This window comes from Pleurodeles waltl, chromosome 8 (genome assembly GCF_031143425.1).
Source record: "Pleurodeles waltl isolate 20211129_DDA chromosome 8, aPleWal1.hap1.20221129, whole genome shotgun sequence".
NCBI lineage: Eukaryota > Metazoa > Chordata > Amphibia > Caudata > Salamandridae > Pleurodeles > Pleurodeles waltl.
In genome coordinates, this window is record NC_090447.1 from 1,309,563,579 (window position 1) to 1,309,581,716 (window position 18,138).

The 18,138-nt window shown below is 45.7% G+C and overlaps 1 protein-coding gene across 4 annotated transcripts in view; it reads right to left on the reverse strand.

Moving 5' to 3' along the window:
- The window catches only part of PARP4 (poly(ADP-ribose) polymerase family member 4), a 1,744,976-nt gene that overhangs the window by 1,085,385 nt on the left and 641,453 nt on the right, over positions 1–18,138 (reverse strand). For all 4 annotated transcript variants that reach the window (XM_069202293.1, XM_069202292.1, XM_069202291.1 and 1 more), the window contains exon 22: positions 7,011–7,200. In XM_069202293.1, coding sequence (XP_069058394.1) covers positions 7,011–7,200 — 190 coding nt within the window. The remainder of the gene's footprint in view (positions 1–7,010; positions 7,201–18,138) is intronic.

Here is an 18,138-nt window from a genome sequence, read left to right on the forward strand (position 1 = left end):
GAGCCAGGCCTCAGTGAGGAAGACGATGGCAGGTGCAAGGGTGGCGATGTGGTCCCATAATTCAGTGGAATCCTTGCATAGTGAGTGTGTATTGAGAAGGGCCCATGTGAGTTGGTGTTTTTGGTTCTGGTGGTGTCTGTGGTGTGTTAGGGGTGGAGCTTGTTAGTGGGCTGGTGTGTGTGGCAGGTGAAATGGCAGTGGGTGAAGGTAATGGGCCCTAATGTGGAGTGTGGGTCAGCGAGGTGGCAATGTTTGTTGTGGCATCCGGGGTTGAGGGTGTAGAGCTCGGCGACTGTGTATCTTCGGGGGGAGTGAGGGCCAGGGGTCATGGAGTTGGGCACGGTCCAGGGACAGATGGGCTTGCCTTTGGCACACCCGCTGCGCAGTCTTGCTGCAGCCTGCATTAAGTAGGTCCTGGGATGGGCGGGACTTCTGGTGAGGGGAAGAACGGTGAATGAGAAAATCCAGTCAGGAAAACCCCCGTGGAAAATCCCAGGCAGCTGTGGTGTCACTGGATCAATCTGGAACGGCAGGAACTGGAAGCCACAGGCAAGCTTTGTGCCTGCCCACAGGTCCACTTGAGCCACGGGTCGTAACAGCAGCTGGACTACAGAGGCTCCCAGTGACTCCAATCAAGGTTTTTCAACGTCACTTCACCCCTATGGACTTGGGCTCCCTGGTGTAGGTACTCCACTTTGGGCCTCCACGGGTGCGGGCCCTATCGAACCTTCCTTGAGCCAACCAGTTTCCTCGGGGTCCGCTTGGAAGGGTTTTGAATCCTTAAAATTCCATTTGTGACAGTCCTGTGTTAGCCTATGGGACATGCAGCTAGATAACACCTCAGCACACGGGCACTTTAAGATTTCTATCACTTAGCTTGGGTGATTTCGTACTCCCCCAGACCACAGGTGTACACCATAAACTGACCCAAACTCAGAGTTGCCCCCTAAAAACCTACCCGCTACTAATGTATTGACTGGCTGGTCCTGACCAGTTCAGCCACTCTAAAAATGTTTCTGGCTCCCCAAGTTGACAGCCAGCACTCTCGAGGGTGAAAGACAAAAGCCTGCACTGGGTGGGGTGTTTGCACCTCTCCCAGGCAGGATGGACATTTGAGGGCAGAAAGCCTAGCCACCTTTGTAATGCAACCCAGGTCTCTCCAGATGGCAGAGATGACCAACCCACCAACCCAACCTTTGGTGGCAGCACAGATGGGAAAATTAGTCAGATTAGGAGGTGTGCCCCTATACCCGTCGCCCCTGGGCCCTGGAGAAAAGGACCAAAGGTGCATTCATTTCCTAGAGCACCCGAAGTCTTCAACTCACCTGTTTGTTGTCTTCGACTGGCATCCTAGCCAGAGCCTGCAGCCTGTCAAGAAGACCATCTCCCAGTGAGAATCAATGGGTACCCGACACCTTGCTGTACCTCTGCACCTGGCTGCCCCAGTGCCACATGGAGTGACCTGCTAGTGTGGTTCTGATCAGTGCCTAGTGCCGAGTATTTACCTTAACCCCAGGAGATTAGCCAAGTAGGTCATTTGTAACCCTGTGTTTGCTGGACATTGCTTTCCCCCATAGGATAACAGAGAAAACTCAAAAACGTGCACTGTCGACTTCTGAAAATGAAAAGTATTTTTCCTGAAAAACGCACTTACCTTAAAACCAAGTTCTTTGGTTCAAAATATATATAAAAGCAAATGTTATTTTTCTAAATTGGTCTTGAATTTATTTTTTGAGTGTGTGTCTCATTTGTTGCCCCTGTGAGTACAACAGATGCTTAGCACAGCCTAACTGCTTGACCACACTACCACAAAAATAGAGCATTAGACCCATCTACTTTTGCCTCTGCAAACCAACTGGGGATCCACTGGACTCTCTGCATGGTGTAATTCATTTTAGTACACCACATAGATAGCTAGCTTCCTACAGGAAAGGAGGAGGACTATTCACGAGAACAAGGGAAGGGGAGATGGTCTGGCGACCAGAACCCCCTTCTGACATCTCCTCATCTTTTCCTTGCAGATTTCTAAGATCAACTCGCCAAGTCTCGACATTTGGATATCCTGAGCAAAGAAACTCATAGTAACCAAGGATTGGAGGGACTCTATAAGAAAGGAATTATGGACTCCATACATCAAGCCGCAGTTTGCTTTGGGACCATGTGAAAGGAACATGTACATGTGTGTCTTTATGAGGAAATAAAGGACTATGAAAATACTGTTGCGTCATTATGAAGAAGTAAAAGACTAAGAGAAACCTATCACATCCTCATGTCTTTATGAGGAAATAAAGGACAGAGAAGAGAACTTCTTGTTGTCCTGTTCTCTAGAAGAACCTAAGGAGCTATTTACATTAGCTTGTGACTCAAACCACAAGGCGCAACAACTCTGACATCTTGCATAGCCTACAATTTGTCCATAATCAACTATCAAGGAATTAGATTACAAAACTGTGGACTACTACACAAAAAGCCTTGGCGAGCCCTCCATAGTATACTTACTTTTTCCCACGATATACCTACTTTCCCAACATAAATCACTTCCCGAATAACTGCTTCAATGCTTTCTACAAACTCATTTTTACACCAAGATGTTACTCCATTCTATACTGCACACATCCACTCTGTTATTTCTCTTTTCTCTAAAGTCACTGCAGCCACTCTATACATTACCAACCTTTTTCATTTGATTTTTCCTGGAAACCATAGAAATGGCCTATTCTACCACATAGTTTGGAAATCCCTGTCCAAATAGAACAGTTGTCACAATTAAATCACCCTCCTATGGAAATATTCTTGGACCTTTGTGTGTCACTCTTCTCACTTAATTTCTGAGACATATACATCATACCCCCAGATTCGTTCCTGGCAGGTTAAATGATATGTTTGCATGTATGCTCTGTATGCAAGGCTATGTTTTCAACTAAACATGGATTCCTGCTTAAACATGAATGTCTTTATGTTTCAAAATACTTGTGCGTATAATAATTTAATCTGTGAACATCTTACCTATCCAGGAAGCTGTTAAGGCACTTATCAGTGTCTTTCAAATGGCATATATTACTAGTTACGAGCATGATCCTTTAATATTTTAATAATCTGATTTTACAGATTGAGTTTCTAGTCATCCTCTAGTGCTTCTAACTAATAGCAATAATGGTCCCTTCAACCACAAGTACTGCAGTAGATATGATCTTCTTTCTGAGGACCCTAAGCCTGTGATCATGAATTGCTTCTACAAAGTTCAAAAATATAAAGCATCATTCCTTATGGCTCACAGGAGTATCACATGAGCCTGCGCAAAATAAGAAAAGGGGGAGAAGCCCTGTATGTTCAATGGGTAGGTGTTTCCAATATACTTTCAAATGTTATAAATAACCCTTGTCAGGACTTACTGAGTCAGACGGTGTGCAACAAAAGAAGGCTGTAGAAAAGCAGAAAAGAGTGCCATGATCATGGTGGCTTTCGCGGACGGCTTGTGTATGTCATCAATGTTACACTGTATTCCAATCCAAGATGTGGCAGTCTGTTTCCGAATAGTGCAAGAAACTGATGAATCATCAAAAACTCCCAGGTCAAGACTGGCAGCAAGGATAAAAGACTGTCAGTCTGTATTCTACTTGCCTGGCAATATAGTGTTGGCAGGTTTCTCACCACTCCCCTTCAGTCACACCGGTACCCGCTTGTGCGCACTGTTTATTGTGTTCTTCGTACTCTAATTGGAACCTTCTGTGAAAGACTTTTGCTGAAGAGCTGCCATTCGTCTACAATCCTTCCATCATCCTGAATTCCTTGAGTCCTGGAGACCTCCTAATTGGATTAAGCTTCCAGATGTCCCCTGACTCACCAGCCATCAGCAACCCGACAGATGGTGACAGCCTATGGTTAATAGTGATAATTTGCTAATTCTACTGCTTTTTACTGTCAAACATATTGACTGAATTAATCCTGTATTTCTCTTTTAGGATTCAAGCACAGTGAGGCATACCAGAGCCCCAATTAACACGTTATACTCCTATCAAACAAGTAAGGCCCCCCACTTGTAGCAGGCCCCACTTATTTTGCTATAGTAATTACAAGCACTGTTTGCTGTATACCCATTCTTTTTTCTGCAAAACTACATTTCAACCTCTCCTGAAATCAAGGCGCTGTAAACCAGTTCACTGTGTATCTGCATGCTAATCAACAATAATACAATAGCATTTTTCTCTGAGCAACAGGTGAGAAGTAAGCCAGCACTGACTAGCAAAGCACTGTTAACCATGTTTATTATCTTTTTGTTTGTTAAAGGGGTCTGCCATCTTATTTTGAGTTGGCCACTCTATAACTGAATTAACCAATTTTGGATCCGAGAAAAGTTCACATCAGAGTGCAGGCAGAAATCATGTTGCCTGCCTGCATGCACTTGACCATGTTGACAAGGCATGTTTGCTTAGCTCACTTCTTGTGCCCACACCCACTGTAGGTATGTCAGCAGCAAGGTAAGGTTAAAGATATTACCTACTATAAGAACTGGTAAAAAAATGAAACATGGTTGTTACACCTGACAACCTTAGGGTGGTCATCCCCCAACTTTATTCCTGCCTGCTTCCAATTTTCAGACCCGGTTTTTGCTGGTTTTAGGACTCTGCACACCTAACCACGGCTGACCAGTGCTAATGTGCATGTGCTCTCTCCCCTAAACATGGTAACATTGCCACCTACCCAAATGGCATATTTGATTTAGTTGTAAATCCCTAGTAAAGTGCACTAGCGGTGCCCAGGGCCTGTAAATTAAATGCTACTAGTGGGCCTGCAGCACTGATTGTGCCACCCACATAAGTAGCCCTTAAGCATGCCTCAGGTTTGCCATTGCAAGGCCTGTTTGGCAGTTTCATTGCCACTTTGACTTGGCATTTAAAACTATTTGCCAAGCCTTAAACCCCCCTTTTTCTACATATAAGTCACCCCTATTGTAGGTCCTCAGTAACCCATAGGAAAGGGTGCTGTTTAAAGCCGGGACATGTACTTGTGCATTTTATATGTCCTGGTAGTAAAGAAAACTCAGAAATTTGTTTTCCACTACTGTAAAGCCGGCTCCTCTCACAGGAGGCCATTAGAACTGTCCTTATATACTTTTAAGTATTAGATTCTGATCTGAAAGGAATAGCCCTGTCATATTTAGTATGGCCAGAATGGAAATAGAAAATCATGCTTACTGGTGAAGTTGGATTTCATATAACTATTTTAGAAATGCCACCTTTAAAAAGTGGGTGTTTTTCTGCAATTAATGCCATCTGTGCCTTACAGCCTGTCTTCAATTCATGTCTGATCTGTGCTGGTTGACAGCTCCCCTTGTGCATTCCACCCAGGCAGCCATAAACACTGGACACTCAGTCACATCTGCATTCATCTGCATACTGAATGGGTCTCCCTGGGCAGGAAGAGTAAAGGGGCTCTCACTTACACTTCAAAGGCCATTGGCCTGTCCTCACACCAAGGTCTGATAACCCCACACTGGGATCCTGGCAGACAGAACTGGGCTTCAAAGGCATTGTTGGGTGTATATATAGTAGGTCTCTGACCCCCACCAATTCAGATACTTCTGGATCTACAGCTGGACTCTGTCGGAGGGACTGTCTGGCTACCCAAAGGAATCCTCTGGACTGCATTGCTGAAAAGGACTGCAGCCCTGCTTGTTGGCCTGCTGCCTGCTGGTCCCTGACTCTGAGGATAGACTCTGCCTTCCCAACTAGTGCTCTCCAAGGGCTTGGCCTGAGCTTGCCTGCTACTCTGAAGTCTAGGGGCCAGAAAGACTTCACTCCAGAGAAGAAATTCCCCATGTGTTGGAAAATCGATGCAATGCCTGCAGAAATCAACGTAGCACCTGCCTCGTGGCGGAAAAATCGCCACATCACCTACCGGATCGATGCATTGCCTGCTCCTTCTACCAGCGTGCCAAGAATTTTCAACACATGGTCCCTGGGTGTCCAAATATCCCCGCATGGCAGTGAGGAACTAAGGCTGCGCTCCTGGAAATCGATGCATCATCTTGCAGCGTGGAAAGAAATGACGTATCGTCTGTGCTGTGACGGAAAATCTAACATAGCACCTTATCAATGCATCTCCTCCTCTGCAGCCCCCGTGCGTCATTATTTTTGACGCATCCCAGGTACTGTGTGTTACAAGGATATAACCAATGATTCTGAAGGATTGAGACTCATTTAAACCTTTAAAAAGTGATATCTTGACTTGGGTATGTTGGATTGTGTTGTTTTGATCTTATTTTATTCCGATAAATATTATCTATTTTTCTAAACTGGTGTGAAGTACCTTCTGTGGTGTTTTCACTGTGTTACTGTATGAAGTATTGCACAAATACTTTACACATTGCCTTCTAAGTTAAGCCTGCCTGCTCTGTGCCAAGCTACCAGAGGGTGAGCACAAGATGTCAAGTACACATCTGTAAGGCAGAGGAAAGAGGTGAGTGGCTGAAGGGCAAGGGGCTGGTAAGAAAACAGACAACACCTTACATCAATAAACTCAAGAATGTAACTTTTTCTAACAGGGATTGGTGGTAAAAGAGGATTGATTCCTACATTTTTGACTGATGAGGTTTGAGAAAATATCTGAGTATATACTGTTATTGGCTGTTAATTGCATCCAAAACTATACAAAAACCCTTGCAAATGGCACATGCTCAATTTACACAGAAGGGACATAAAGTAAACAGAACAACAATAAACATACAACAGATATCTACTTAAGGTTTTTGTGTGTTTCCTGGCAAATGTTTTTTTTTTTTTAACTCAGCAACATTTAGAATCGTTCTACCCTATCATCTCAGTGCTTTAGCACCAGATAATCAGAATGAACTAGTACTATATTCTGCGAACAGCTCCTTAAAGTAACAGGACCATAAACCTGGAATAAGAAACTATAATCTGCAGTACAAGCAAGAAAAGAATGCCAATGTTAAAAATACGTATTTGTATGAGTCCTACACTAGAAAGTTAAATGTTAAACTTACTTACTTGTGCCAAATTTGATAATATTCAGGGATGTGTCGTTACTAAACATTTTCAGTGCAAAAAGTGCAATCTTCTTAGCCTGCTGAAAGACCGAGCTCATAGAATTGGAGCAATCTAAACAAATAATGACTTCATTGAATTCTGGTTCTTCAGATTCGGTATCGAAATCTGGTTGAAATACAAGCATGCATGCCTGCAATGAAAGCAGCTCTGTTAAAGGTTGATTAAATAGGATCAAATCAGTGCATTTAATTAGTCGTTAAAAAGGAAACAAACTACTGGTATAATTCTGTTACTGGTACAGCATTTTGAAAATATTTGAATTGTGGAAATACATTTGTTGCTAAATTTGTACTATTCTACACACAGGGCACACAACACATTTCTATAGTATTACATTAACTTTCAACAAGCACTTTTTCTGTTAGAAGTACAAATGCACCTGTTTTGGTGGACAAGTACACAATCACAGAACAGGTATTTTGGTCTATTTAAAAAATTGTAACACCAAATGTACAATGTTGTTTTCCACCTATTGATAACTTTTCAGTACTCCTTGTTGCTTTTGATAAAAGGAGAACAATTCTGTTTCAACAGCCACAAATCAATCTGCCAACCCCAAAACACTTGGCTTAGGGAAGTTAAGTTTGTCACCTACTTAGAAACTAGCATCTACTCTAGTCCTGGCACCTGCCTACAATGCCATCAAGCAGCTTCCCCCATTTATTCTCTTTTGGTAGTATTGCCTAACATAACCTTTACTGCTATCTAGGCATCCAACCTTTATTTCAACCAGAGGCAGTGACCACTCTTTTCAACATCACTTGGACACAGTCTCTATCACAGTCTTATAACAAATGTGTTAACCCATGCATGAGAGGTAGTACTTCTATTTCATATAAAATGGTTCCTCTGAGCCATTCACACAATAACCTAAATGGAAATTTACACAGAACATTCAGCATATCAATGAACGGTTTAGACTAAAATATGCCCAGATAAAATATAACCAGTCAGGTGAAAGCACCTGGCACTACGATACGAACTTAAAGCAACCACAGCAAACAGAAACCGGCTTTCGAAATACAAATTCCGTATAACTCAGATATCAAATTGTGAGCCTAGAATAATCAGCACTTTTAAAGAAGCTTTTTGAATCTTCCTGGAATTTTCCAAACTTGCGGCCTCACTTTGAGGCCGATTTAGATATCTGTGGGAGGCTCATTTCTCCAACATGGAGAAGAAGTAAATTACTCCATTGCCCTGGCGAAGATACCACCAACTGAATTCAGAAATAACAGTCAAGTTGATGGCCATTTCTAAAGTACTGGAAGGAACCATTGCCACAGTGGTTCTTGCCAATGCTTTTCACTTGCCTGGTGCAGGGCTTCGTCAACATGACAAAGCCTTCCACCAAACTGTTTTCCTAAAGCGTGATTCTTTTGAAAATAAAACAGATACAGCACCCCTTGCCATGGGAGTTTTGTTTACTGTCTGTTACAGCCAGACTTTGCTTGGCAGTAACAGACAGTAGAAAAAAAACATACAGGCTATATCTATCCTAAATGGTGGATGGACATATAGCCAATTCTCTGATAGCCCTTACTGTTGCGTCATCAGAGACGGTTGGCTGCAGAGGTGACTGAGTAATCACTGCCATAGCCCAAAACCATGGTCTGCCTACATTTAAATCAGGTGGACGGATCACTGTGTTGGCTGTGAGGGAACTCCATCGCTACTGCAACCCCTGTACTCCCACATCTAACTCAACCCCTTAGTCTGCATGTACTTTCAAAGCTTTCACAATTCTATTGCTTACCCATGTGTTTTTTAAGTTTATCTTTTTTAGGCAAGAGATGTTGTTTCCTCCAGTCCCACATTGCTCACTTCACTCAAATAAAGGAGTCTGCTACATTATCAAAAGGTGTTCCCATCATTAGCCTTGTAAGATCGTTAAGATGCAGTCTTATCAGCTTCAAAGCCCTACCCCTGGCTGTTACAGTTACACCGACTTTCCAGGTCACTCTGCCTCAATTGGAGGGGTGTGGGCTAGTGTCTGATGGAGTAGCACGCGTCCTTGCTGGCTCCAGCCCGGCAATCCCTTGCACCCCTGAATAGACAGACACACCCCACAGCCACCATAACCGGTGTGAAATCGCCGCTGCAGCAGCCCAAGTGATCAGCTTGGCGGTTGAGCATGGCGCACCGTGACCGGCACAAAATGGCAGTGAGGCCTGAGACAGGCTGTAACTGATCCCGGAGACTACCCCTGTGACACCTGACACTTGGGAAGGCTACATAAGATGACTGAGGGGGTGGGGGCTGGAGGGGACGGCCATGACCTGAGGCACTTGTGCATCCTGGGAGCAGTGTGGAGAGCGGGGGCCCCAAGGCAAGGGACGAGGAGTTGCAGTGGCCCTAGATGGCGCAACCCAGTTGGAGGTAGTATTATTAGCCCAGCGGACGTCATTGGCCCTGACATTGCTGCCAGAGACCAAGATGGCGGATAAGCGACTTGGCTGCATAGGTGCGTGGTCCCCTGCTACTCCTGGTAAGAAAAGCACGCCAGCGGTGTAGTGCGGAGCAAGCCGGCCCCACTCGACACCACAAGGCCCAACAAGCCTCTTAAATGGGGGTTGGGGAGACTGCTCTACTGGGACTGCGCAAAGGGTGGGGTTGGGGGGCATCTGCACTGCATGTAGAGTGGGAGGGGTCTAAACTCCCACCTAAGGATCATCGAGCTTGCAATGCCTACTGTTGGAAAAGAAGCAGAAACGTGACTCTGCACTGCCACATTACACCGGCTCACCTTGGTAACTGACTGTGCAAGGAGCACCGCATGATCGCTGGGAGGAAGCAGCCGCCCTGGGGGATTATAAGCCTTAAGAAGGTGCTGACCAAAGGGAGGGGGAGGGGAAAATGGAACAGAGTGCTGGGGATCTCCATCCCCTCCCCCATAAAACCCTGCAAGCAACCTTGCAAGCACCAACTACGGACAGTGCAACAAAGGGCTGCTGCCCTTAGGGACACGAAAAGTGGTGAGCACAGACGGAAGTGCACCTGGAGGGTGCAACAGGAGAGATCCATCGGGCTCGATCTGCCTCGAGTACCGACCCTGTGCAAATACTGAAGACCTGCGCCTGGCAGGACCATTGAGAAGGGAGCGGAGGACTGAATGGAGGCCTCCTGGGCTGGTGCCTGCTGCAGACTGAGACCTTACCACCTGGAATGAGCGTTCCGTGCAGGGCCAGTAGCAGCTCGGGGAGGCCGTGTTCCCAGCGCTCTGAACTACATGAGTCTCTGACACGCCCAGATGGGTAAGGTGGCCAGAAAACCTGAAACTGACACTGGCTCTCAGGCCCAGAAATAAGTAGCTCAGGACATGTCGCCTTCAAGAGAACTGCCCTTGGGACCTACCCTTCAAAATATTCTTCAGGCTGTCACAGATACCAGAGAGGTACTCGAAAAGAAATTGATAGCTGACTTAAGCCTTTTGCGAGATGACCACAGGCATCTAACGGAACATGTGTAACAAGTCAAACACTGACTGACCTGCACCCAGATGTGGCCGAGATGAGTGCCAAAATGACTGCACTAGAGGACAAGGTTCGTACACTGGAGATGCAAGCAGAGGACAGCGAGAACAGATTGCGCTGGCACAACGTCTGAATAGTGGGTATCCTAGTACATGTGGAGGGAAGGGACACCATGGCCTTCATGGGATAATGGCTGCAAGAGGAGGTGACCCCGGAGGGCCTCTCCACCTTTTCCGAGGGCCCAGGGAGTTCTGGGTTAGCCACCGCCGGGAGCACAGCCGAGGCCTATGGTAGCGTGACTACTGCATTACCTGGACCACGACTACATAATAGCGTGTGCAAGAATTAAGGGAAATATCCACTTAGACAATCAAAAAGTTATGATCTTTCCGGTATTCACTGAAGCCATCCAAAAGCAGAGTGCATTGTTTATTGACACACAAAAAAAAAAAACTCTGGCAACTGGGCCTCAAATATTCCATGCTAATTCCGGCACGCCTGCGGGTGATAAAGCAGGAAGGTACGAAATTTTTCCACACACCCCAAGAAGTTTGGAAGAGGTTAGACATACAGGCACACGCCGGTCCTACCAAGGTGCGACCACCAGCGATGAAAAAAATGCGGAGCAAACAAGTTCCTGGTGGGCTTGCACCGTCAGGAGAGGAAGCACAGAAGGCCCAACAACGTGTAGTGCAGGAGGTGGCGGTGATGAGCGGGGCAGCTGGACCTCACCCTCCCTGCTGACAGGAGAGGATTCCCAGAACTCAATCACCTCCAGTGCTGAAAGCATACCTGGGCTGATGGATAATGAACTCTCTAGGATCACGCCACACACATCGGATGACTTATTTTAGCTACGAGTATAAAAACTCTTAAATGGCTCGCTGGATGGTACACTGCATGAAGTAGGCACGATATCTGTTTTGTTAAGATGCTCCATGGTTTACATGCATTATTTACGGGGGGACCCAGCACTGCGGGGAGTGCCCCACCCGACTATCCACCCGCACATACACAATTTCACAGGAACACTTATCTATAAATGCACATATGCAAGTAGACCCATGACTATGTGTGGATGGTCATCTCTTTCCATAGCAGAGGGGAGGAGGAGGGCCGGTCAGGACCAGCGCTGTGGGCAGTAGACAGCTTACATCGGACATGTAGCAGACGTTCCAATTAGTTGATCAATGTACACTTGTCTGGACACTTGTACACTTGTATGGATGACGGGGGATGTCCTGCTTGTTCTAGGGAGGAAGAGATCAGTGGGCTCTTGCTACTTGTTTTGGAGAAGGGAATGTTGTGGTGCACTGAGAGGGTGCCGTACTCTTATCATGAATATGACGGGCGGGAAACAAAGAAGGGCTCCCATTTACTGCAAATGGACAGGGGTTACTTTTACACTGCAGTTCCATGTCGACCCCCATAACATATAAAATTATCACATGGAATATCTGTGAGATGTGCTCTATGGTTAAGAGATACAAAGTCCACTCATACATACAGGGCAGAGGGGTACAGATAGCACTCCTTCAGGAAACACCTAATTGCAGCAGAGGGGTTGGCATTACAGCACAAGTGGAGGAACCAACTTTATGTTACGACTCTGTCGTCCCATTTCTAGGGGGTGCTGTAAGGGGACTGTCAGAAGCTTGGGAATCACCTTGAATACTTATCTAGAGTCCCTTGCTGACTCCTGTTTGTTTCTCTTTTGGCCATGGTATACTTGTGTAGTACTACAGTTGCTTCCTGGGACTGCAACTCCCATAATGCACAGCCTGGTAGTCAGGAAAACCTGGATTCTGTTTACCATTGTTTTCTATGGGAGAAGTCCAGTTGCTCCTTTTCCCCAGATCCTCTCCTCCAGGACTTGCAACTGTCTGAAATTACACACACCTGAGACCTCTCCTGTGCAGCCCAGCTTGGAACTGCTTATAAGCAGCCATTTCCTCAAGATCCCCGTCGTGCATTGGAGTTCGATTCCTTTGTGTTACAGACCCCTTGTCGGATGGTGTTCCAGTTTTGTTCCTGTTCTGTTCCAGCTTGATCCTGTTTCCTGTTTCTCTGCCCTGCTCCTGATTGTTCCAGCCAGAGTCTACTCCCTATCTCTTAGCCTTGTACCTGTTTGTTTCTTCCAGAGCCTGCTCCCTGTTTCTCTGCCCTGCTCCTGCCTTGTTTCAGCCTGAACCTTCTCTCTGTTTCCCAGTCCTATTTACTGCTCATTTCCTACTCCCTGTATTCCAGTCCTGTCCTTGCCTGTTCCAGCCAGAGCCTTCTCTCAGTTTCCCAGTCCTGTCTCTGTTTGTCCCAGCCAGAAGTTTGCACCCTGTTTTCAAGTCCTAGACCCGCCTTTACTTCAGCCTGAGCCTGTTCCCAGTTCTTGCCTCTGCCTCTTTCTTTGTTCCCTTCTGTTTCTGTTTCTTCTTGGTTCTTTGTGTCTGGTAAGTGTTCTATCAGTCTTCACCAGTGTATAAGTGTCCTCCGTTGTACTGGGGTTGGCTCCTGGTTTCCAGGAGGCAATTCCAGCCCCCATCCTTGTCTAGTGTTATACATTGTCTTTCGTGTTTAACAGTGACAGTGTGCTATTGCTGTTTTCTCATGAATCGCCACTGTGTTTCCAGCTGGACCCACAAGAGCGTGTCCTGTGTATGTAAGTACTATCCTTGTTTGTGCTCTAGGGTCCAGAGACAGAATCACTTCTGCTGCCTCCTTTCTATGGGGCTGGCAGGGTGACTATCTGTAAGAGCAAACTGCACAGAGGCATTGAGATTCCCTGTCACTGTGGGAGGTTCTGCGCCTTACTCTGTGTACAACCCCAGTGTGTTTGTCCACTAATAATCTGTTTCCTATTTGTTCACACTAGGGTTGCTCTGCTTTTACTTTCCTGTTTCCTGTGTCTGTCCATAACTGTCCTTTCCGTGTATGCCTTTAGCTGCTCTTCTGCCCCAGTACACTACCTCTTTAGGATATTCGGTGACCTCAAGGGGTGTCCCAACCAGAGTCCTGATCAGACATGCCCAAAACCGTGACAGAATGCACGACCCAAAAATGTCAAGCTCCCCAGGCAGTAAAGGCAAACACAGACCTAAAATGCTTTCCTGTCATGTTACGACACCCCTTTCTAAACCTAGACATTCTCTGAAGACCTCTAAAAAAGGCCTTAGTTTAAAGGATAGACTTGTTAAAGAAAATCAAAGATTGCAAATGCAGTACTACATTACGTGGCTTGCTGATCCATCAATGTTCAACTATTATAATCTGTGATTATGACCCCCAATCCCTGTCTGTAGAAGAATTACAAAGTAATAATGAGTTTTTGGAGGTTCTATTACCTTAAACAGGGGAGAATGTTCCTAACAGTGAAAGTGCTTTTGCTACTTCTGCACAAGACATTTACTCTCAAGAAAACCTGGTTAATTCCTTGCCTCATGCTAGTGCATCCCAAATTCACTTCCAGGACTCTGTCAAAACAAAGAACCCTGACACTGTTCAAGAAGCCACACTAGGGATTCCCTTGTTTTCTGTTGAGTGCTTTAGCCCATCTATGCCAGATTCTCAGAATTCAAAGTGCAGTGCTGACTCTTATATCTTATCAAGTATTGAAAGATGTAATATGTCCCACTAAAACTAAAGACTTGAATTTGAATCTTGTATTAGAAGATCTGATGATAAGTACTGTTCTTAGTGTTTTATTGCAAGAAACCAACATCAATTCAAAGGCTCAAGCTGAAAATTTAGATAACAATGTAGAGGCGATTTCCGAAGAGACTCCAGTTCTATTTCAATCCAAAGAACAACCTTTCAGTGTTAGCAGAGTTGAAGATCAACTACTTGTAGTAGAAACGCTTTGCAAAGAAACCATTTCTGATACCACGAATACACCACAGAGCACTTGCAATGAAGAAATCTCAGTCTTGTCTGAAGATCACCCTAAAGAATTAGCTTGTGGAACTTCTACATTTTCAGATGTTAATCCAGTTTCTAAAGACTTGAAAACTCTTGTTGCTCCTGAATTTGATACTCCGAAGTCATCCAAGACGAAAGAAAATTCTGACTTTTTCATGTTTACTTTGAGAACACCAGTTACCCATGCCTCCCAAGTCTCTATGCTTTGCAAGCCTCAGACCACAATCGATGTAAATACTGCTGCAGAAACAGACAAATCCTGCTTGTCTGAAGGTGTTTCAGACCTGACAGTTACTAATACGCCACTTATCTCCTCCACAGAAGAAAGTACTGAACAGGAAACTAATATCCTAAAGAATACCGCCTATGATGCCATTCCAGATCTCCTTGCTCCTGAATCCATTTTACCAGAAACTAATTCCATGCACTCCTCCCATATCAATCGAACAATAAAGAGGAGACATCGGAGCTCATATGGGTATTAGTACATGCTTTGCTCATTGGAAGATTCATTTCTGGCAGGACTGTAAACTTATCAACCAAGGTTGGTGTTGGATTTTCTTGCTGTGGCTTTTCCTCTGCAACTTTTTTCAGCCAAAGGATCGCCTTCTCTTCTTGAGCAGACTGGTGGGAGGGGGTATACTGTTATGACTCTATCGTCCCATTTCTAGGGGGCGCTGTAAGGGGACTGTCAGAAGCTTGGGAATCACCTTGAACACTTATCTAGAGTCCCTTGCTGACTCCTGTTTGTTTCTCTTTTGGCCATGGTATACTTGTGTAGTACTACAGTTGCTTCCTGGGACTGCAACTCCCATAATGCACAGCCTGGTAGTCAGGAAAACCTGGATTCTGTTTCCCATTGTTTTCTATGGGAGAAGTCCAGTTGCTCCTTTTCCCCGGATCCTCTCCTCCAGGACTTGCAACTGTCTGAAATTACACACACCTAAGACCTCTCCTGTGCAGCCCAGCTTGGAACTGCTTATAAGCAGCCATTTCCTCAAGATCCCTGTTGTGCATTGGAGTTCGATTCCTTTGTGTTACAGACCCCTTGTCGGATGGTGTTCCAGTTTTGTTCCTGTCTCTCTGCCCTGCTCCTGATTGTTCCAGCCAGAGTCTACTCCCTATCTCTTAGCCTTGTACCTGTTTGTTTCTTCCAGAGCCTGCTCCCTGTTTCTCTGCCCTGCTCCTGCCTTGTTTCAGCCTGAACCTTCTCTCTGTTTCCCAGTCCTGTTTACTGCTCATTTCCTACTCCCTGTATTCCAGTCCTGTCCTTGCCTGTTCCAGCCAGAGCCTGCTCTCAGTTTCCCAGTCCTGTCTCTGTTTGTCCCAGCCAGAAGTTTGCACCCTGTTTTCAAGTCCTAGACCCGCCTTTACTTCAGCCTGAGCCTGTTCCCAGTTCTTGCCTCTGCTTCTTTCTTTGTTCCCTTCTGTTTCTGTTTCTTCTTGGTTCTTTGTGTCTGGTAAGTGTTCTATCAGTCTTCACCAGTGTATAAGTGTCCTCCTTTGTACTGGGGTTGGCTCCTGGTTTCCAGGAGGCAATTCCAGCCCCCATCCTTGTCTAGTGTTATACATTGTCTTTCGTGCCTAACAGTGACCGTGTGCTATTGCTGTTTTCTCAGGAATCGCCACTGTTTCCAGCTGGACCCACAAGAGCGTGTCCTGTGTATGTAAGTACTATCCTTGTTTGTGCTCTAGGGTCCAGAGACAGAATCACTTCTGCTGCCTCCTTTCTATGGGGCTGGCAGGGTGACTATCTGTAAGAGCAAACTGCACAGAGGCATTGAGATTCCCTGTCACTGTGGGAGATTCTGCGCCTTACTCTGTGTACAACCCCAGCGTGTTTGTCCACTAGTAATCTGTTTCCTATTTGTTCACACTAGGGTTGCTCTGCTTTTACTTTCCTGTTTCCTGTGTCTGTCCATAGCTGTCCTTTCCGTGTATGCCTTTAGCTGCTCTTCTGCCCCAGTACACTACCTCTTTAGGATATTCGGTGACCTCAAGGGGTGTCCCAACCAGAGTCCTGATCAGACCTGCCCAAAACCATGACACTTTATTACACAACCTATTCGTCTTATGCGTGTGGTGTTCTAATATGCATCCGGGTGAGAGTCCCATTCCAGCATACTGGCCAGATTATCGACCTTGCAGGTGATAGTGACAGGAAAACTTGATGGGTGTGATATTGTCCTGTGCAGCATTTACAGCCCAAATGCTGGCCACCTGGAGTTTTTGAAGAGTTTTCTCAAAAACTTGCTCCACACTTGACACAGTCAGTCCACCTTGGTGGTGACTATAATTGTGTTGCAGAACTGGAGCTGAAACAATCCCACCCACATCTTCGGGAGGCACTGGCCACGCGAGTGTATCAGGCATTCATGAGCTGGCAGCGGGAGTGGGGACTGCTTGACTCCTGGAGACAACAACACCAGTAGGATCGAGATTATTCCTCCTTCATCAGCCTTTACGGTCTCCAAGTGAGACTGGATGCCATTCTCTGGACACCAGACGTACATGCACTGTTGTCCAGTACTGAATATTTGTCCCGCACCATTTCAGAAAACAATCCCCTGCTAATTAGATTGCTATGGAACAGTGAATGTCCTGCAATACCAACATGGCGTCTGCGCCCAGACTCTGTGGACAATCCTGTCTTTAGATACACTATCAGAACCGGCATAACGCAATTTTTTTAGGACAACCTAGGAACTGCGGAGTCCTCGCTATCCAAAGATGATGCCTTCAAGATAGTGCTCATTGGGCAGTGTCAGAGGATACTAGCAGGAATCTGAAGGACGCTGCACCAGGAGATCTTGGAGTGGAGGAAGCCCTCAGATTATGTGAGAAGCATCGCTCAGGATATCCGAAGTCCAACCAGAACTACTTATATAAAAGGAGGCGGCATCGAAGGCAGAACGTCTGTGATGCTGTGACTATCGCAATTATATGGTATGGGTGAATGCTGAACATGACCGCGCTGGCTCCCTCCAGATGTGGCTCATAAACCCAGCCAAACATGGGTCAGTAATTGTGGAATTGGTGGCAGACGACAGCCGCAGGTTGTACCGTAAGATGAAATTAACAGTGAATTCCACAACTATTATGCTCCACTGTATAGCAGTGTTGTGGAACCCTATGAGGCCCAGCTGGCTGTGTTTCTGGACTCTCTGCATCTTCCGACTGTAACACAAGAGGACGCAGTCGCCCTCGGGTGGATTTGCAATCACAATCCTAGAGGTCAGACCGGCCATAAAGGCCATGGCCCGGAATAAAACGTTTGGGAAGGACATACTATACATGGTATTTTATGCTCCTTATTCAGAGATATTGGCACCTAAGTAAGTAGACATGTATAATACCGCTAAAATTATGGGTCTACTCCAGCAATCCACTCAGGAAGCCCTGATAGTCCCCTTATTAAAGCCCTGGAAAGAACCTCATGGTAAGCGGGCTTACCGGCCGTTATCAATGCTGAATACTGATTATAAAATATTAAGTAGAATCTTGGCCATGTGCCTTTTGCCGCATATGTCAACCCTTATCCACAGGGACCAAGCTGGTTTTATTCCGGGGTGCAACACAGTAAATATCATCCAGCGGTTATACACGATCCTAGGGGATAGCACCTGAGATGGAGAGAGAGCATCAATCTTAGCGATAGATATACAAAAAAAAGCCTGGAGTAGCAA